General features: G+C 42.8%; 1 protein-coding gene across 4 annotated transcripts in view; it reads left to right on the forward strand.

Moving 5' to 3' along the window:
* Positions 1-15,289, forward strand: part of LOC139756165 (nicotinamide phosphoribosyltransferase-like) — a 249,048-nt gene that overhangs the window by 35,938 nt on the left and 197,821 nt on the right. For 3 of the 4 annotated variants that reach the window (XM_071675352.1, XM_071675350.1, XM_071675354.1), the window contains exon 2: positions 2,912-2,982. The exons of the other annotated variant lie outside the window; for it this stretch is intronic. In XM_071675352.1, coding sequence (XP_071531453.1) covers positions 2,912-2,982 — 71 coding nt within the window. The remainder of the gene's footprint in view (positions 1-2,911; positions 2,983-15,289) is intronic. 4 annotated transcript variants of the gene reach the window in all.

Genomic DNA, 15,289 nt, shown 5'->3' on the forward strand with positions numbered 1-15,289 from the left:
ATGTTTGGGAGAAGAAAGTGATGAGAGTGAGTGAGCTTTGAAAGGAGGCTTGTGTGAGAGGAGAGATTGAGTGTAGAATGACAGAGGGTGAGAGCAAATGATGTGAGATGAGTAGGTGAGGAACGGGATGTATTTAGGGAAGCAGTGATGGCATGTGTAAAAGATATATGTGGCATGAGAAGGGTGGTAGGTGGGTAGATTAGAAAGGGTAGTGAGGTGGATGAAGAAGTAAAGTTGTTAGTGAAAGAGAAAAGAGAGGCATTTGGACAATGCTTAAAAAGGAGTGGAATTGACCTGGAGATGTATGAAAGAAAGTGGCAGGTCAAGAGGAAGGTGCAAGGTTGAAAATTAGAGCAAATGAGAGTTGGGGTGAGAGAGTATTATTAAACTTTAAGGAAATAAAATGATGTTTTGGAAGGAGTTAAATAATGTGGAAAAGACAAGAGGACAAATGGGAACATCGGTGAAGGGGGCAAGAAGGGAAGTGATAACAGGTATTGATGAAGTGAGAAGGATGTGGAGTGAGTAATTTGATTGTAGAGTGGCAGATGTAGGGTGTTATGGTCAGGTTAGGCAGTGGGTTTGGATGGTATTGCAGTTGAATATATTAAGAAAGGGGGTGACTGTGTTGTTGATTGGTTGGTGAGGATATTCAGTGTACATATGGATCATGGTGAAGTGTGTGAGGATTGGCAGAATGCCTGTATAGTGCCATTGCACAAAGGCAAATGTCGATTGATTTGTAAGGATATTCAGTGTATGTATGGATCATGATGAAGCATGTGGGGATTGGCGGAATGCATGTATAGTGCCATTGTACAAAGGCAAAGGGGATAAAGCTGAGTGTTCAAACTACAGAGGCATATGTTTGTTGAGTAACCCTGGAAAATTGTATGGGAGGGTATTGATTGAGGGATTACAGAGAGTACAGAGCATCAGATTGGGGAAGAGCAGTGTGGTTCCAGAAGTGGTAGAGGATATATGGATCAGGTGTTTGCTTTGAATAATGTGTGTGAGAAATGTTTAGAAAAACTAATGGATTTGTATGTGGCATTTATGGATCTCGAGAAGGCATATGATAGGTTTGATAGAGATGCTTTGTGGAAAGTCTTAAAAGTATATGGTGTGAGAGTAAGCTGTTAGAAGCTGTGAAAAGTTTTTATCAAGGATGTAAGGCATGTTTATGAGTAGGAAGAGAGGGGAATGACTGGTTCCCAGTGAAATTCGGTCTGTGGCAGGGGTGTGTGATGTCTCCACGGTTGTTTAATTTGTTTATGGATGGAGTGATTAGGGAAGTAAATGCAAGTTTTGGAGAGAGGGGTGAGTATGCAGTCTGTTGGGGATGAGAGGGCGTGAGAAGTGAGTCTTTTGCTGTTCGCTGATGATACAGCACTGGTGGTTGATTCAAGTGAGAGACTGCAGAAGTTGGTGACTGCATTTCGAAAAGTGTGTGAAAAGAGAAAATTGAGAGTAAATATGAATAAGTTGAAGGTTATTAGGTTCAGCAGGGTTGAGGGACAAGGTATTTGGGAGGTAAGTTTGAATGGAGAAAGGTTGGAGGAATTGAAATGTTTTAGATATCTGGGTGTGGACTTGGCAGCAAATGAAACCATGGAAGTGGAAGTGAGTCACCGGGTGGGGGAGGGGCCAAATGTTCTGGGTGCGATGAAGAATGTGTGGAAGGAGAGAAGATTATCTCGCAGAGCAAAAATGGGTATGTTTGAAGGAATAGTAGTTACAACAATATTATATGGTTAAAAGGCATGGGCTATGGATAGGGTTGTACGGAGGAAGGTGGATGTGTTGGAAATGAAATAATTAAGGACAGTGCATGGTGTGAGGTGGTTTGATCGAGTAAGTAATGAAAGGGTAAGAGAGATGTGTGGTAATAAAAAGATGTGGTTGAGAGAGCAGAAGAGGATGTTTTGAAATGGTTTGGACATATGGAGAGAATGAGTGAGGAAAGGTTGACAAAGAGGATATGTTTGTCAGAGGTGGAGGGAATGAAGAGAAGCGGGAGACCAAATTGGAGGTTGAAGGATGGAGTGAAAAAGATTTTGAGTGATTGGGGCCTGAAGATACAGGAGGGTGAGAGGAGTGCAAGGAATAGAGTGAACTGGAACACTGTGGTATTCTGGGGTTGACGTGCTGTCATTGGACTGAACCAGGGCATGTGAAACATCTGGGGTAAACCATGGAAAGGTCGGTGGGGACTGGATGTGGAAAGGGAGCTGTGGTTTTGGTGCATTACACATGACAGCTAGAGACTGAGTGTTAACGAATGTGGCCTTTTTTTGTCTGTTTTCCTGGCGCTATCTTGCTGAAGAAGGGGATAGCGATGGTGTTTCCTTTGGGGATGAGCACTCCCTGCTTGACTCCTTTTTCTGTTTCCCGTTTTAGATATTGAAATACATGGAGGGGAGGGTTTCCAGCCTCCTGCTCCTGCCCCCTTTCGTTGCCTTCTATGACATGTGGGGAATACATGGGAAGTATTTTTCCTCCCCTGTATGTGTGTATGAGTGGATGGGCTATTTTTTGTCTGTTTCCAGGTGATGCCTCACTGATGTGGGAAATGACGATCAAGTGTAGTAATGATATATGAATATATATGTGTGTGATGTGTACGCATCTTTGTCTAGAGACAGGATAATTGAGCAGGAAGTGTTTAGAGATCTCTTTTTGCTAGTTTCATTGTGAGCATGAATGGCCTTGGGATGCTTAAGTGTTTTTTTTTTATTCTTGTAGAGATGGGTGATGTCTAGAGATTAAGAATGAAAATGTGACTCTAGTTTGGCTGGGGATTGTGGTTTCTGATAGGTTAATGTCTTGTGCTTTGGAGTTTGTACATTTATTTGTACAATATGAAAATATACACTTTTAATGATTGGGATAACAATGTTTTCCTTGGCAGGTTTCCCACCATCGCCAGTACCCTCCTGGTACATCTTCAGTGTATTCATATTTTGAGTCACGTGGAGGCAGGTATGTTTATCTGATTCTGTTAACAAAAATTCATTGAGGAATCCTGGAAATGCTTTAGTAAGCCTTTATTATGATAAGAATAACTGTTATTTGGTCAGTCAGTGAAAACTTCATTCACCCAGATTTATGTAACGTGATTGAATCTTTACAGCAGTATATTATTTATTATACTTTATCGGTCTCGCGCATTAGCGAGGTAGCGTAAGGAAACAAATAAAAAAGTGGCCCAACCCACCCACATACAGATGTATATACATACACGTCCACACATGCACATATACATACCTATACATTTCAACGTATACATATATAATTTTTTTTTTTTTTTTTTTTTTGCTGTCTCCCGCGTTTGCGAGGTAGCGCAAGGAAACATACGAAAGAAATGGCCCAACCCACCCCCATACACATGTATATACATACGTCCACACACGCAAATATACATACCTACACAGCTTTCCATGGTTTACCCCAGACGCTTCACATGCCCTGATTCAGTCCACTGACAGCACGTCAACCCCGGTATACCACATCGCTCTAATTCACTCTATTCCTTGCCCTCCTTTCACCCTCCTGCATGTTCAGGCCCCGATCACACAAAATCTTCTTCACTCCATCTCTCCACCTCCAATTTGGTCTCCCTCTTCTCCTCGTTCCCTCCACCTCCGACACATATATCCTCTTGGTCAATCTTTCCTCACTCATTCTCTCCATGTGCCCAAACCATTTCAAAACACCCTCTTCTGCTCTCTCAACCACGCTCTTTTTATTTCCACACATCTCTCTTACCCTTACGTTACTTACTCGATCAAACCACCTCACACCACACATTGTCCTCAAACATCTCATTTCCAGCACATCCATCCTCCTGCGCACCACTCTATCCATAGCCCACGCCTCGCAACCATACAACATTGTTGGAACCACTATTCCTTCAAACATACCCATTTTTGCTTTCCGAGATAATGTTCTCGACTTCCACACATTCTTCAAGGCTCCCAGAATTTTCGCCCCCTCCCCCACCCTATGATCCACTTCCGCTTCCATGGTTCCATCCGCTGCCAGATCCACTCCCAGATATCTAAGACACTTCACTTCCTCCAGTTTTTCTCCATTCAAACTCACCTCCCAATTGACTTGACCCTCAACCCTACTGTACCTAATAACCTTGCTCTTATTCACATTTACTCTTAACTTTCTTCTTTCACACACTTTACCAAACTCAGTCACCAGCTTCTGCAGTTTCTCACATGAATCAGCCACTAGTGCTGTATCATCAGCGAACAACAACTGACTCACTTCCCAAGCTCTCTCATCCCCAACAGACTTCATACTTGCCCCTCTTTCCAAAACTCTTGCATTCACCTCCCTAACAACCCCATCCATAAACAAATTAAACAACCATGGAGACATCACACACCCCTGCCGCAAACCTACGTTCACTGAGAACCAATCACTTTCCTTTCTTCCTACACGTACACATGCCTTACATCCTCGATAAAAACTTTTCACTGCTTCTAACAACTTTCCTCCCACACCATATATTCTTAATACCTTCCACAGAGCATCTCTATCAACTCTATCATATGCCTTCTCCAGATCCATAAATGCTACATACAAATCCATTTGCTTTTCTAAGTATTTCTCACATACATTCTTCAAAGCAAACACCTGATCCACACATCCTCTACCACTTCTGAAACCACACTGCTCTTCCCCAATCTGATGCTCTGTACATGCCTTCACCCTCTCAATCAATACCCTCCCATATAATTTACCAGGAATACTCAACAAACTTATACCTCTGTAATTTGAGCACTCACTCTTATCCCCTTTGCCTTTGTACAATGGCACTATGCACGCATTCCGCCAATCCTCAGGCACCTCACCATGAGTCATGCATACATTAAATAACCTTACCAACCAGTCAACAATACAGTCACCCCCTTTTTTAATAAATTCCACTGCAATACCATCCAAACCTGCTGCCTTGCCGGCTTTCATCTTCCGCAAAGCTTTTACTACCTCTTCTCTGTTTACCAAATCATTTTCCTTAACCCTCTCAGTTTGCACACCACCTTGACCAAAACACCCTATATCTGCCACTCTATCATCAAACACATTCAACAAACCTTCAAAATACTCACTCCATCTCCTTCTCACATCACCACTACTTGTTATCACCTCCCCATTTGTGCCCTTCACTGAAGTTCCCATTTGCTCCCTTGTCTTACGCACTTTATTTACCTCCTTCCAGAACATCTTTTTATTCTCCCTAAAATTTAATGATACTCTCTCACCCCAACTCTCATTTGCCCTTTTTTTCACCTCTTGCACCTTTCTCTTGACCTCCTGTCTCTTTCTTTTATACATCTCCCACTCAATTGCATTTTTTCCCTGCAAAAATCGTCCAAATGCCTCTCCCTTCTGTTTCACTAATACTCTTACTTCTTCATCCCACCACTCACTACCCTTTCTAATCAACCCATCTCCCACTCTTCTCATGCCACAAGCATCTTTTGCGCAATCCATCACTGATTCCCTAAATACATCCCATTCCTCCCCCACTCCCCTTACTTCCATTGTTCTCACCTTTTTCCATTCTGTACTCAGTCTCTCCTGGTACTTCCTCACACAAGTCTCCTTCCCAAGCTCACTTACTTTCACCACCCTCTTCACCCCAACATTCACTCTTCTTTTCTGAAAACCCATACAAATCTTCACCTTAGCCTCCACAAGATAATGATCAGACATCCCTCCAGTTGCACCTCTCAGCAAATTAACATCCAAAAGTCTCTCTTTCGCGCGCCTGTCCATTAACACGTAATCCAATAACGCTCTCTGGCCATCTCTCCTACTTACATAAGTATACTTATGTATATCTCGCTTTTTAAACCAGGTATTCCCAATCATCAGTCCTTTTTCAGCACATAAATCTACAAGCTCTTCACCATTTCCATTTACAACACTGAACACCCCATGTATACCAATTATTCCCTCAACTGCCACATTACTCTCCTTTGCATTCAAATCACCCATCACTATAACCCGGTCTCGTGCATCAAAACCACTAACACACTCATTCAGCTGCTCCCAAAACACTTGCCTCTCATGATCTTTCTTCTCATGCCCAGGTGCATATGCACCAATAATCACCCATCTCTCTCCATCAACTTTCAGTTTTACCCATATTAATCGAGAATTTACTTTCTTACATTCTATCACATACTCCCACAACTCCTGTTTCAGTAGTATTGCTACTCCTTCCCTTGCTCTTGTCTTCTCACTAACCCCTGACTTTACTCCCAAGACCTTCCCAAACCACTCTTCCCCTTTACCCTTGAGCTTCGTTTCACTCAGAGCCAAAACATCCAGGTTCCTTTCCTCAAACATACTACCTATCTCTCCTTTTTTCACATCTTGGTTACATCCACACACATTTAGGCACCCCAATCTGAGCCTTCGAGGAGGATGAGCACTCCCCGCGTGACTCCTTCTTCTGTTTCCCATTTTAGAAAGTTAAAAAAGTACAAGGAGGGGAGGATTTCTGGCCCCCCGCTCCCGTCCCCTCTAGTCGCTTTCTACGACATACGCAAACATATTCATATATACACATGTACATAATTCATACTTCCTGCCTTTAATCATTCCCGTCGCCACCCCACCACACATGAAATGACAACCCCCTCCCCCTGCATGCACGAGAGGTAGCGCTAGGAAAAGACAGCAAAGGCCACATTTGTTCACACTCAGTCTCTAGCTGTCATGTATAATGCACCGAAACCACAGCTCCCTTTCCACATCCAGGCCCCACAAAACTTTCCATGGTTTACCCCAGATGTTTCACATGCCCTGGTTCAATCCATTGACAGCACGTCCACCCCGGTATACCACATCATTCCAATGCTCTCTATTCCTTGCACACCTTTCACCCTCCTGCATGTTCAGGCCCCGATCACTCAAAATCTTTTTCACTCCATCTTTCCACCTCCAATTTAGTCTCACACTTCTCCTCGTTCCCTCCACCTCTGACACATATATCCTGTTGGTCAATCTTTCCTCACTCATTCTCTCCATGTGACCAAACCATTTCAAAACACCCTCTTCTGTTCTCTCAACCACACTCTTCTTATTATCACACATCTCTCTTACCCTATTATTACTTACTTGATCAAACCACCTCACACCACATATTGTCCTCAAACATCTCATTTCCAGCACATCCACCCTCCTCCGCACAACTCTATCTATAGCCCACACCTCGCAACCATATAACATTGTTGGAACAACTATTCCTTCAAACATACCCATTTTTGCTTCCCAAGATAAGGTTCTCAACTTCCACACATTTTTCAATGCTCCCAGAACTTTCGCCCCCTGCCCCACCCTATGATTCACTTCACTTCCTCCAGTTTTTCTCCACTCAAACTTACCTCCCAATTGGCTTGTCCCTCAACCCTGCTGTCCTTAATAACCTTGCTCTTATTAACATTTACTCTCAACTTTCTTCTTTCACACACTTTACCAAACTCAGTCACCAGCTTCTGCAGTTTCTCACACGAATCAGCCACGAGTGCTGTATCATCAGCGAACAACAACTGACTCACTTCCCAAGCTCTCTCATCCGCAACAGACTGCATACTTGCCCCTCTTTCCAAAACCCTTGCATTCACCTCCCTAACAATCCCATCCATAAACAAATTAAACAACCATGGAGACATTACACACACCTGCTGCAAACCAACATTCACTGAGAACCAATCACTTTCCTCTCTTCCTACATGTACACATGCCTTACATCCTCGCTAAAATCTTTTCACTGCTTCTAACAACTTCCCTCACACACCATATATTCTTAATACCTTCCACAAAGCATCTCTATCAACTCTATCATATGCCTTCTCCAGATCCATAAATGCTACATACAAATCCATTTGCTTTTCTAAGTATTTCTCACATACATTCTTCAAAGCAAACACCTGATCCACACATGCTCTACCACTTCTGAAACCACACTGCTCTTCCCCAATCTGATGCTCTGTACATGCCTTCACCCTCTCAATCAATACCCTCCCATATAATTTCCCAGGAATACTCAACAAACTTATACCTCTGTAATTTGAACACTCACTTTTATCCCCTTTCCCTTTATACAATGGCACTATGCATGCATTCCGCTAATCCTCAGGCACCTCACCATGAGTCATACACACATTAAATAACCTTACCAACCAGTCAGTAATACAGTCACCCCCTTTTTTGATAAATTCCACTGCAATACGATCCAAAGCCGCTGCCTTGCTGGCTTTCATCATCCGCAAAGCTTTTACTACCTCTTCTCTGTCTACCAAATCATTCTCCCTAACCCTCTCACTTTGCACACCACCTCGACCAAAACACCCTATATCTACCACTCTATCATCAAACACATTCAACAAACCTTCAAAATACTCATTCCATCTCCTTCTCACATCACCTTTACTTGTTATCACTTCCCCATTAGCCCCCTTCACTGAAGTTCCCATTTGTTCCCTTGTCTTATGCATTTTGATTACTTCCTTCCAAAACATCTTTTTATTCTCTCTAAGATTTAATGATACTCTCTCACCCCAACTCTCATTTGCCCTCTTTTTCACCTCTTGCACCTTTCTTTTGACCTCCTGCCTCTTTCTTTTATACATCTCCCAGTTATTTGCATTATTTCCCTGCAAAAATCTTCCAAACGCCTCTCTCTTCTGTTTCACTAATAATCTTACTTCTTCATCCCACCACTCACTACCCTTTCTAATCTGCCCACCTCCCACGCTTTTCATGCCACAAGCATCTTTTGCACAAGCCATCACTGCTTCCCTAAATACATCCCATTCCTCCCCCACTCCCCTTACCTCCTTTGTTCTCACCTTTTTCCATTCTGTACTCAGTCTCTCCTGGTACTTCCTCACACAAGTCTCCTTCCCAAGCTCACTTACTCTCACCACTCTCTTCACCCCAACATTCTCTCTTCTTCTCTAAGAACCTCTACAAATCTTCACCTTTGCCTCCACAAGATAATGATCAGACATCCCTCCAGTTGCACCTCTCAGCACATTAACATCCAAAAGTCTCTCTTTTGTGCGCCTATTAATTAACACGTAATCCAATAACGCTCTCTGGCCATCTCTCCTACTTACATATGTATACTTATGTATATCTCTCTTTTTGAACCAAGTATTTCCAATCACCAGTCCTTTTTCAGCACATAAATCTACAAGCTCTTCACCATTTCCGTTTGCAACACTGAACACCCCATGTACACCAATTATTCCCTCAACTGCCACATTACTCACCTTTGCATTCAAATCACCCATCACTATAACCTGGTCTCGTGCATCAAAACTACTAACACACTCACTCAGCTGCTCCCAAAACACTTGCCTCTCATGATGTTTCTTCTCATGCCCAGGTGCATATTCACGAATAATCACCCATCTCTCTCCATCCACTTTCAGTTTTACCCATATCAATCTAGAGTTTACTTTCTTACACTCTATCACATACTCCCCTTCTAATGTTTCAGGAGTAGTGCTACTCCTTCCCTTGCTCTTGTCCTCTCACTAACCCCTGACTTTACTCCCAAGACCTTCCCAAACCACTCTTCCCCTTTACCCTTGAGCTTCGTTTCACTCAGAGCCAAAACATCCAGGTTCCTTTCCTCAAACATACTACCTATCTCTCCTTTTTTCACATCTTGGTTACATCCACACACATTTAGGCACCCCAATCTGAGCCTTCGAGGAGGATGAGCACTCCCCGCGTGACTCCTTCTTCTGTTTCCCATTTTAGAAAGTTAAAAAAGTACAAGGAGGGGAGGATTTCTGGCCCCCCGCTCCCGTCCCCTCTAGTCGCTTTCTACGACATACGCAAACATATTCATATATACACATGTACATAATTCATACTTCCTGCCTTTAATCATTCCCGTCGCCACCCCACCACACATGAAATGACAACCCCCTCCCCCTGCATGCACGAGAGGTAGCGCTAGGAAAAGACAGCAAAGGCCACATTTGTTCACACTCAGTCTCTAGCTGTCATGTATAATGCACCGAAACCACAGCTCCCTTTCCACATCCAGGCCCCACAAAACTTTCCATGGTTTACCCCAGATGTTTCACATGCCCTGGTTCAATCCATTGACAGCACGTCCACCCCGGTATACCACATCATTCCAATGCTCTCTATTCCTTGCACACCTTTCACCCTCCTGCATGTTCAGGCCCCGATCACTCAAAATCTTTTTCACTCCATCTTTCCACCTCCAATTTAGTCTCACACTTCTCCTCGTTCCCTCCACCTCTGACACATATATCCTGTTGGTCAATCTTTCCTCACTCATTCTCTCCATGTGACCAAACCATTTCAAAACACCCTCTTCTGTTCTCTCAACCACACTCTTCTTATTATCACACATCTCTCTTACCCTATTATTACTTACTTGATCAAACCACCTCACACCACATATTGTCCTCAAACATCTCATTTCCAGCACATCCACCCTCCTCCGCACAACTCTATCTATAGCCCACACCTCGCAACCATATAACATTGTTGGAACAACTATTCCTTCAAACATACCCATTTTTGCTTCCCAAGATAAGGTTCTCAACTTCCACACATTTTTCAATGCTCCCAGAACTTTCGCCCCCTGCCCCACCCTATGATTCACTTCACTTCCTCCAGTTTTTCTCCACTCAAACTTACCTCCCAATTGGCTTGTCCCTCAACCCTGCTGTCCTTAATAACCTTGCTCTTATTAACATTTACTCTCAACTTTCTTCTTTCACACACTTTACCAAACTCAGTCACCAGCTTCTGCAGTTTCTCATACGAATCAGCCACGAGTGCTGTATCATCAGCGAACAACAACTGACTCACTTCCCAAGCTCTCTCATCCGCAACAGACTGCATACTTGCCCCTCTTTCCAAAACCCTTGCATTCACCTCCCTAACAATCCCATCCATAAACAAATTAAACAACCATGGAGACATTACACACACCTGCTGCAAACCAACATTCACTGAGAACCAATCACTTTCCTCTCTTCCTACATGTACACATGCCTTACATCCTCGCTAAAATCTTTTCACTGCTTCTAACAACTTCCCTCACACACCATATATTCTTAATACCTTCCACAAAGCATCTCTATCAACTCTATCATATGCCTTCTCCAGATCCATAAATGCTACATACAAATCCATTTGCTTTTCTAAGTATTTCTCACATACATTCTTCAAAGCAAACACCTGATCCACACATGCTCTACCACTTCTGAAACCACACTGCTCTTCCCCAATCTGATGCTCTGTACATGCCTTCACCCTCTCAATCAATACCCTCCCATATAATTTCCCAGGAATACTCAACAAACTTATACCTCTGTAATTTGAACACTCACTTTTATCCCCTTTCCCTTTATACAATGGCACTATGCATGCATTCCGCTAATCCTCAGGCACCTCACCATGAGTCATACACACATTAAATAACCTTACCAACCAGTCAGTAATACAGTCACCCCCTTTTTTGATAAATTCCACTGCAATACGATCCAAAGCCGCTGCCTTGCTGGCTTTCATCATCCGCAAAGCTTTTACTACCTCTTCTCTGTCTACCAAATCATTCTCCCTAACCCTCTCACTTTGCACACCACCTCGACCAAAACACCCTATATCTACCACTCTATCATCAAACACATTCAACAAACCTTCAAAATACTCATTCCATCTCCTTCTCACATCACCTTTACTTGTTATCACTTCCCCATTAGCCCCCTTCACTGAAGTTCCCATTTGTTCCCTTGTCTTATGCATTTTGATTACTTCCTTCCAAAACATCTTTTTATTCTCTCTAAGATTTAATGATACTCTCTCACCCCAACTCTCATTTGCCCTCTTTTTCACCTCTTGCACCTTTCTTTTGACCTCCTGCCTCTTTCTTTTATACATCTCCCAGTTATTTGCATTATTTCCCTGCAAAAATCTTCCAAACGCCTCTCTCTTCTGTTTCACTAATAATCTTACTTCTTCATCCCACCACTCACTACCCTTTCTAATCTGCCCACCTCCCACGCTTTTCATGCCACAAGCATCTTTTGCACAAGCCATCACTGCTTCCCTAAATACATCCCATTCCTCCCCCACTCCCCTTACCTCCTTTGTTCTCACCTTTTTCCATTCTGTACTCAGTCTCTCCTGGTACTTCCTCACACAAGTCTCCTTCCCAAGCTCACTTACTCTCACCACTCTCTTCACCCCAACATTCTCTCTTCTTCTCTAAGAACCTCTACAAATCTTCACCTTTGCCTCCACAAGATAATGATCAGACATCCCTCCAGTTGCACCTCTCAGCACATTAACATCCAAAAGTCTCTCTTTTGTGCGCCTATTAATTAACACGTAATCCAATAACGCTCTCTGGCCATCTCTCCTACTTACATATGTATACTTATGTATATCTCTCTTTTTGAACCAAGTATTTCCAATCACCAGTCCTTTTTCAGCACATAAATCTACAAGCTCTTCACCATTTCCGTTTGCAACACTGAACACCCCATGTACACCAATTATTCCCTCAACTGCCACATTACTCACCTTTGCATTCAAATCACCCATCACTATAACCTGGTCTCGTGCATCAAAACTACTAACACACTCACTCAGCTGCTCCCAAAACACTTGCCTCTCATGATGTTTCTTCTCATGCCCAGGTGCATATTCACGAATAATCACCCATCTCTCTCCATCCACTTTCAGTTTTACCCATATCAATCTAGAGTTTACTTTCTTACACTCTATCACATACTCCCTTCTAATGTTTCAGGAGTAGTGCTACTCCTTCCCTTGCTCTTGTCCTCTCACTAACCCCTGACTTTACTCCCAAGACATATATATATATATATATATATATATATATATATATATATATATATATATATATATATATATATATATATACATCTTTTTATTTTGCTTTGTCGCTGTCTCCCGCGTTAGCGAGGTAGCACAAGGAAACAGATGAAAGAATGGCCCAACCCACCCACATACGCATGTATATACATACACGTCCACATACACAAATATACATACCTATACATCTCAATGTATACATATATATACACACACAGACATATTCATATGTACACATGTACATAATTCATACTGTCTGCATTTATTCATCCCCTTCGCCCCCCCCCCCACACATGAAATAACAACCCCCTCACCCCACATGTGTGCGAGGTAGCGCTAGCAATAGACTACAAAGGCCACATTCGTTCACACTCAGTCTCTAGCTGTCATGTAATAGTGCACTGAAACCACAGCTCCCTTTCCACATCCAGGCCTCACAGAACTTTCCATGGTTTACCCCAGACACTTCACACGCCCTGGTTCAATCCATTGACTGCACGTCGACCCCAGTATACCATATCGTTCCAATTCACTCTATTCCTTGCTCGCCTTTCACCCTCCTGCATGTTCAGGCCCCGATCACTCAAAATCTTTTTCACTCCATCTTTTCACCTCCAATTTGGTCTTCCACTTCTCCTCGTTCCCTCCACCTCCGACACATATATCCACTTGGTCAATCTTTCCTCACTGATTCTCTCCATGTGACCAAACCATTTCAAAACATCCTCATCTGCTCTCTCAACCACACTCTTTTTATTTCCACACATCTCTCTTACCCTATTATTACTTACTCGATCAAACCACCTCACACCACATATTGTCCTCAAACATCTCATTTCCAGCATATCCACTCTCCTGCGCACAACTCTATCCATAGCCCATGCCTCATAACCATATAACATTGTTGGAACCACTATTTCTTCAAACATACCCATTTTTGCTTTCCGAGATAATGTTCTTGACTTCCACACATTCTTCAAGGCTCCCAGAACTTTCGCCCCCTCCCCCACCCTATGATTCACTTCCGCTTCCATGATTCCATCTGCTGCCAAATCCACTCTCAGATATCTAAAACACTTCACTTTCTCCAGTTTTTCTCCATTCAAACTTACCTCCCAATTGACTTGTCCCTCAACCCTACCGTACCTAATAACCTTCCTCTTATTCACATTTACTCTCAGCTTTATCTTTCTTACACTTCACCAAACTCAGTCACCAGCTTCTGCAGTTTCTCACACGAATCAGCCACCAGTGCTGTATCATCAGTGAACAACAACTGACTCACTTCCCAAGCTCTCTCATCCAAAACAGACTGCATACTTGCCCCTCTTTCCAAAACTCTTGCATTCACCTCTCTAACAACCCCATCCATAAACAAATTAAACAACCATGGAGACGTTACACACACCTGCCGCAAACCAACATTCACTGAGAACCAATCACTTTCCTCTCTTCCTACATGTACACATGCCTTACAGCCTTGATAAAAACTTTTTACTGCTTCTAACAACTTGCCTCCCATGCCATATATTCTTAATGCCTTCCACAGAGCATCTCTATCAACTCTATCATATGCCTTCTCCAGATCCATAAATGCTACATACAAATCCATTTGCTTTTCTAAGAATTTCTCACATACATTCTTCAAAGCAAACACCTGATCCATACATCCTCTGCTCTTCCCCAATCTGATGCTCTATACATGCCTTCACCCTCTCAATCAATCAATACCCTTCCATATAATTTACCAGGAATGCTCAACAAACTTATACCTCTGTAATTTGAGCACTTGCCTTTGTCCCCTTTGCTTTTGTACAATGGCACTATGCAAGCATTCTGCCAATCCTCAGGCACCTCACCATGAGTCATACATACATTAAATAACCATACCAACCAGTCAACAATACAGTCACCCCCTTTTTTTAACAAATTCCAGTGCAGTACCATCCAAACCCATTGCCTTGCTGGCTTTCATCTTCCACAAAGCCTTTACCACCTCTTCTCTGTTTACCAAATCATTTTCCCTAGTCCTCTCACTTTGCACACCACCTTGACCAAAACACCCTATATCTGCCACTCTATCATCAAACACATTCAACAAACCCTCAAAATACTCTCTCTATCTCCTTCTCACATCATCACTACTTTTTATCACCTCCCCACTTGCCCCTTCAATGAAGTTCCCATTTGTTCCCTTGTTTTACGCACTTTATTTACCTCCTTCCAAAACATCTTTTTATTCTCCCTAAAATGTAATGATACTTTCTCACCCCAACTCTCACTTGCCCTCTTTTTCACCTCTTGCACCTTTCTCGTGACCTCCTGCCTCTTTCTTTTATACATCTCCCACTCATTTGTATTA

The sequence above is a fragment of the Panulirus ornatus genome, chromosome 20, assembly GCF_036320965.1.
Source record: "Panulirus ornatus isolate Po-2019 chromosome 20, ASM3632096v1, whole genome shotgun sequence".
NCBI lineage: Eukaryota > Metazoa > Arthropoda > Malacostraca > Decapoda > Palinuridae > Panulirus > Panulirus ornatus.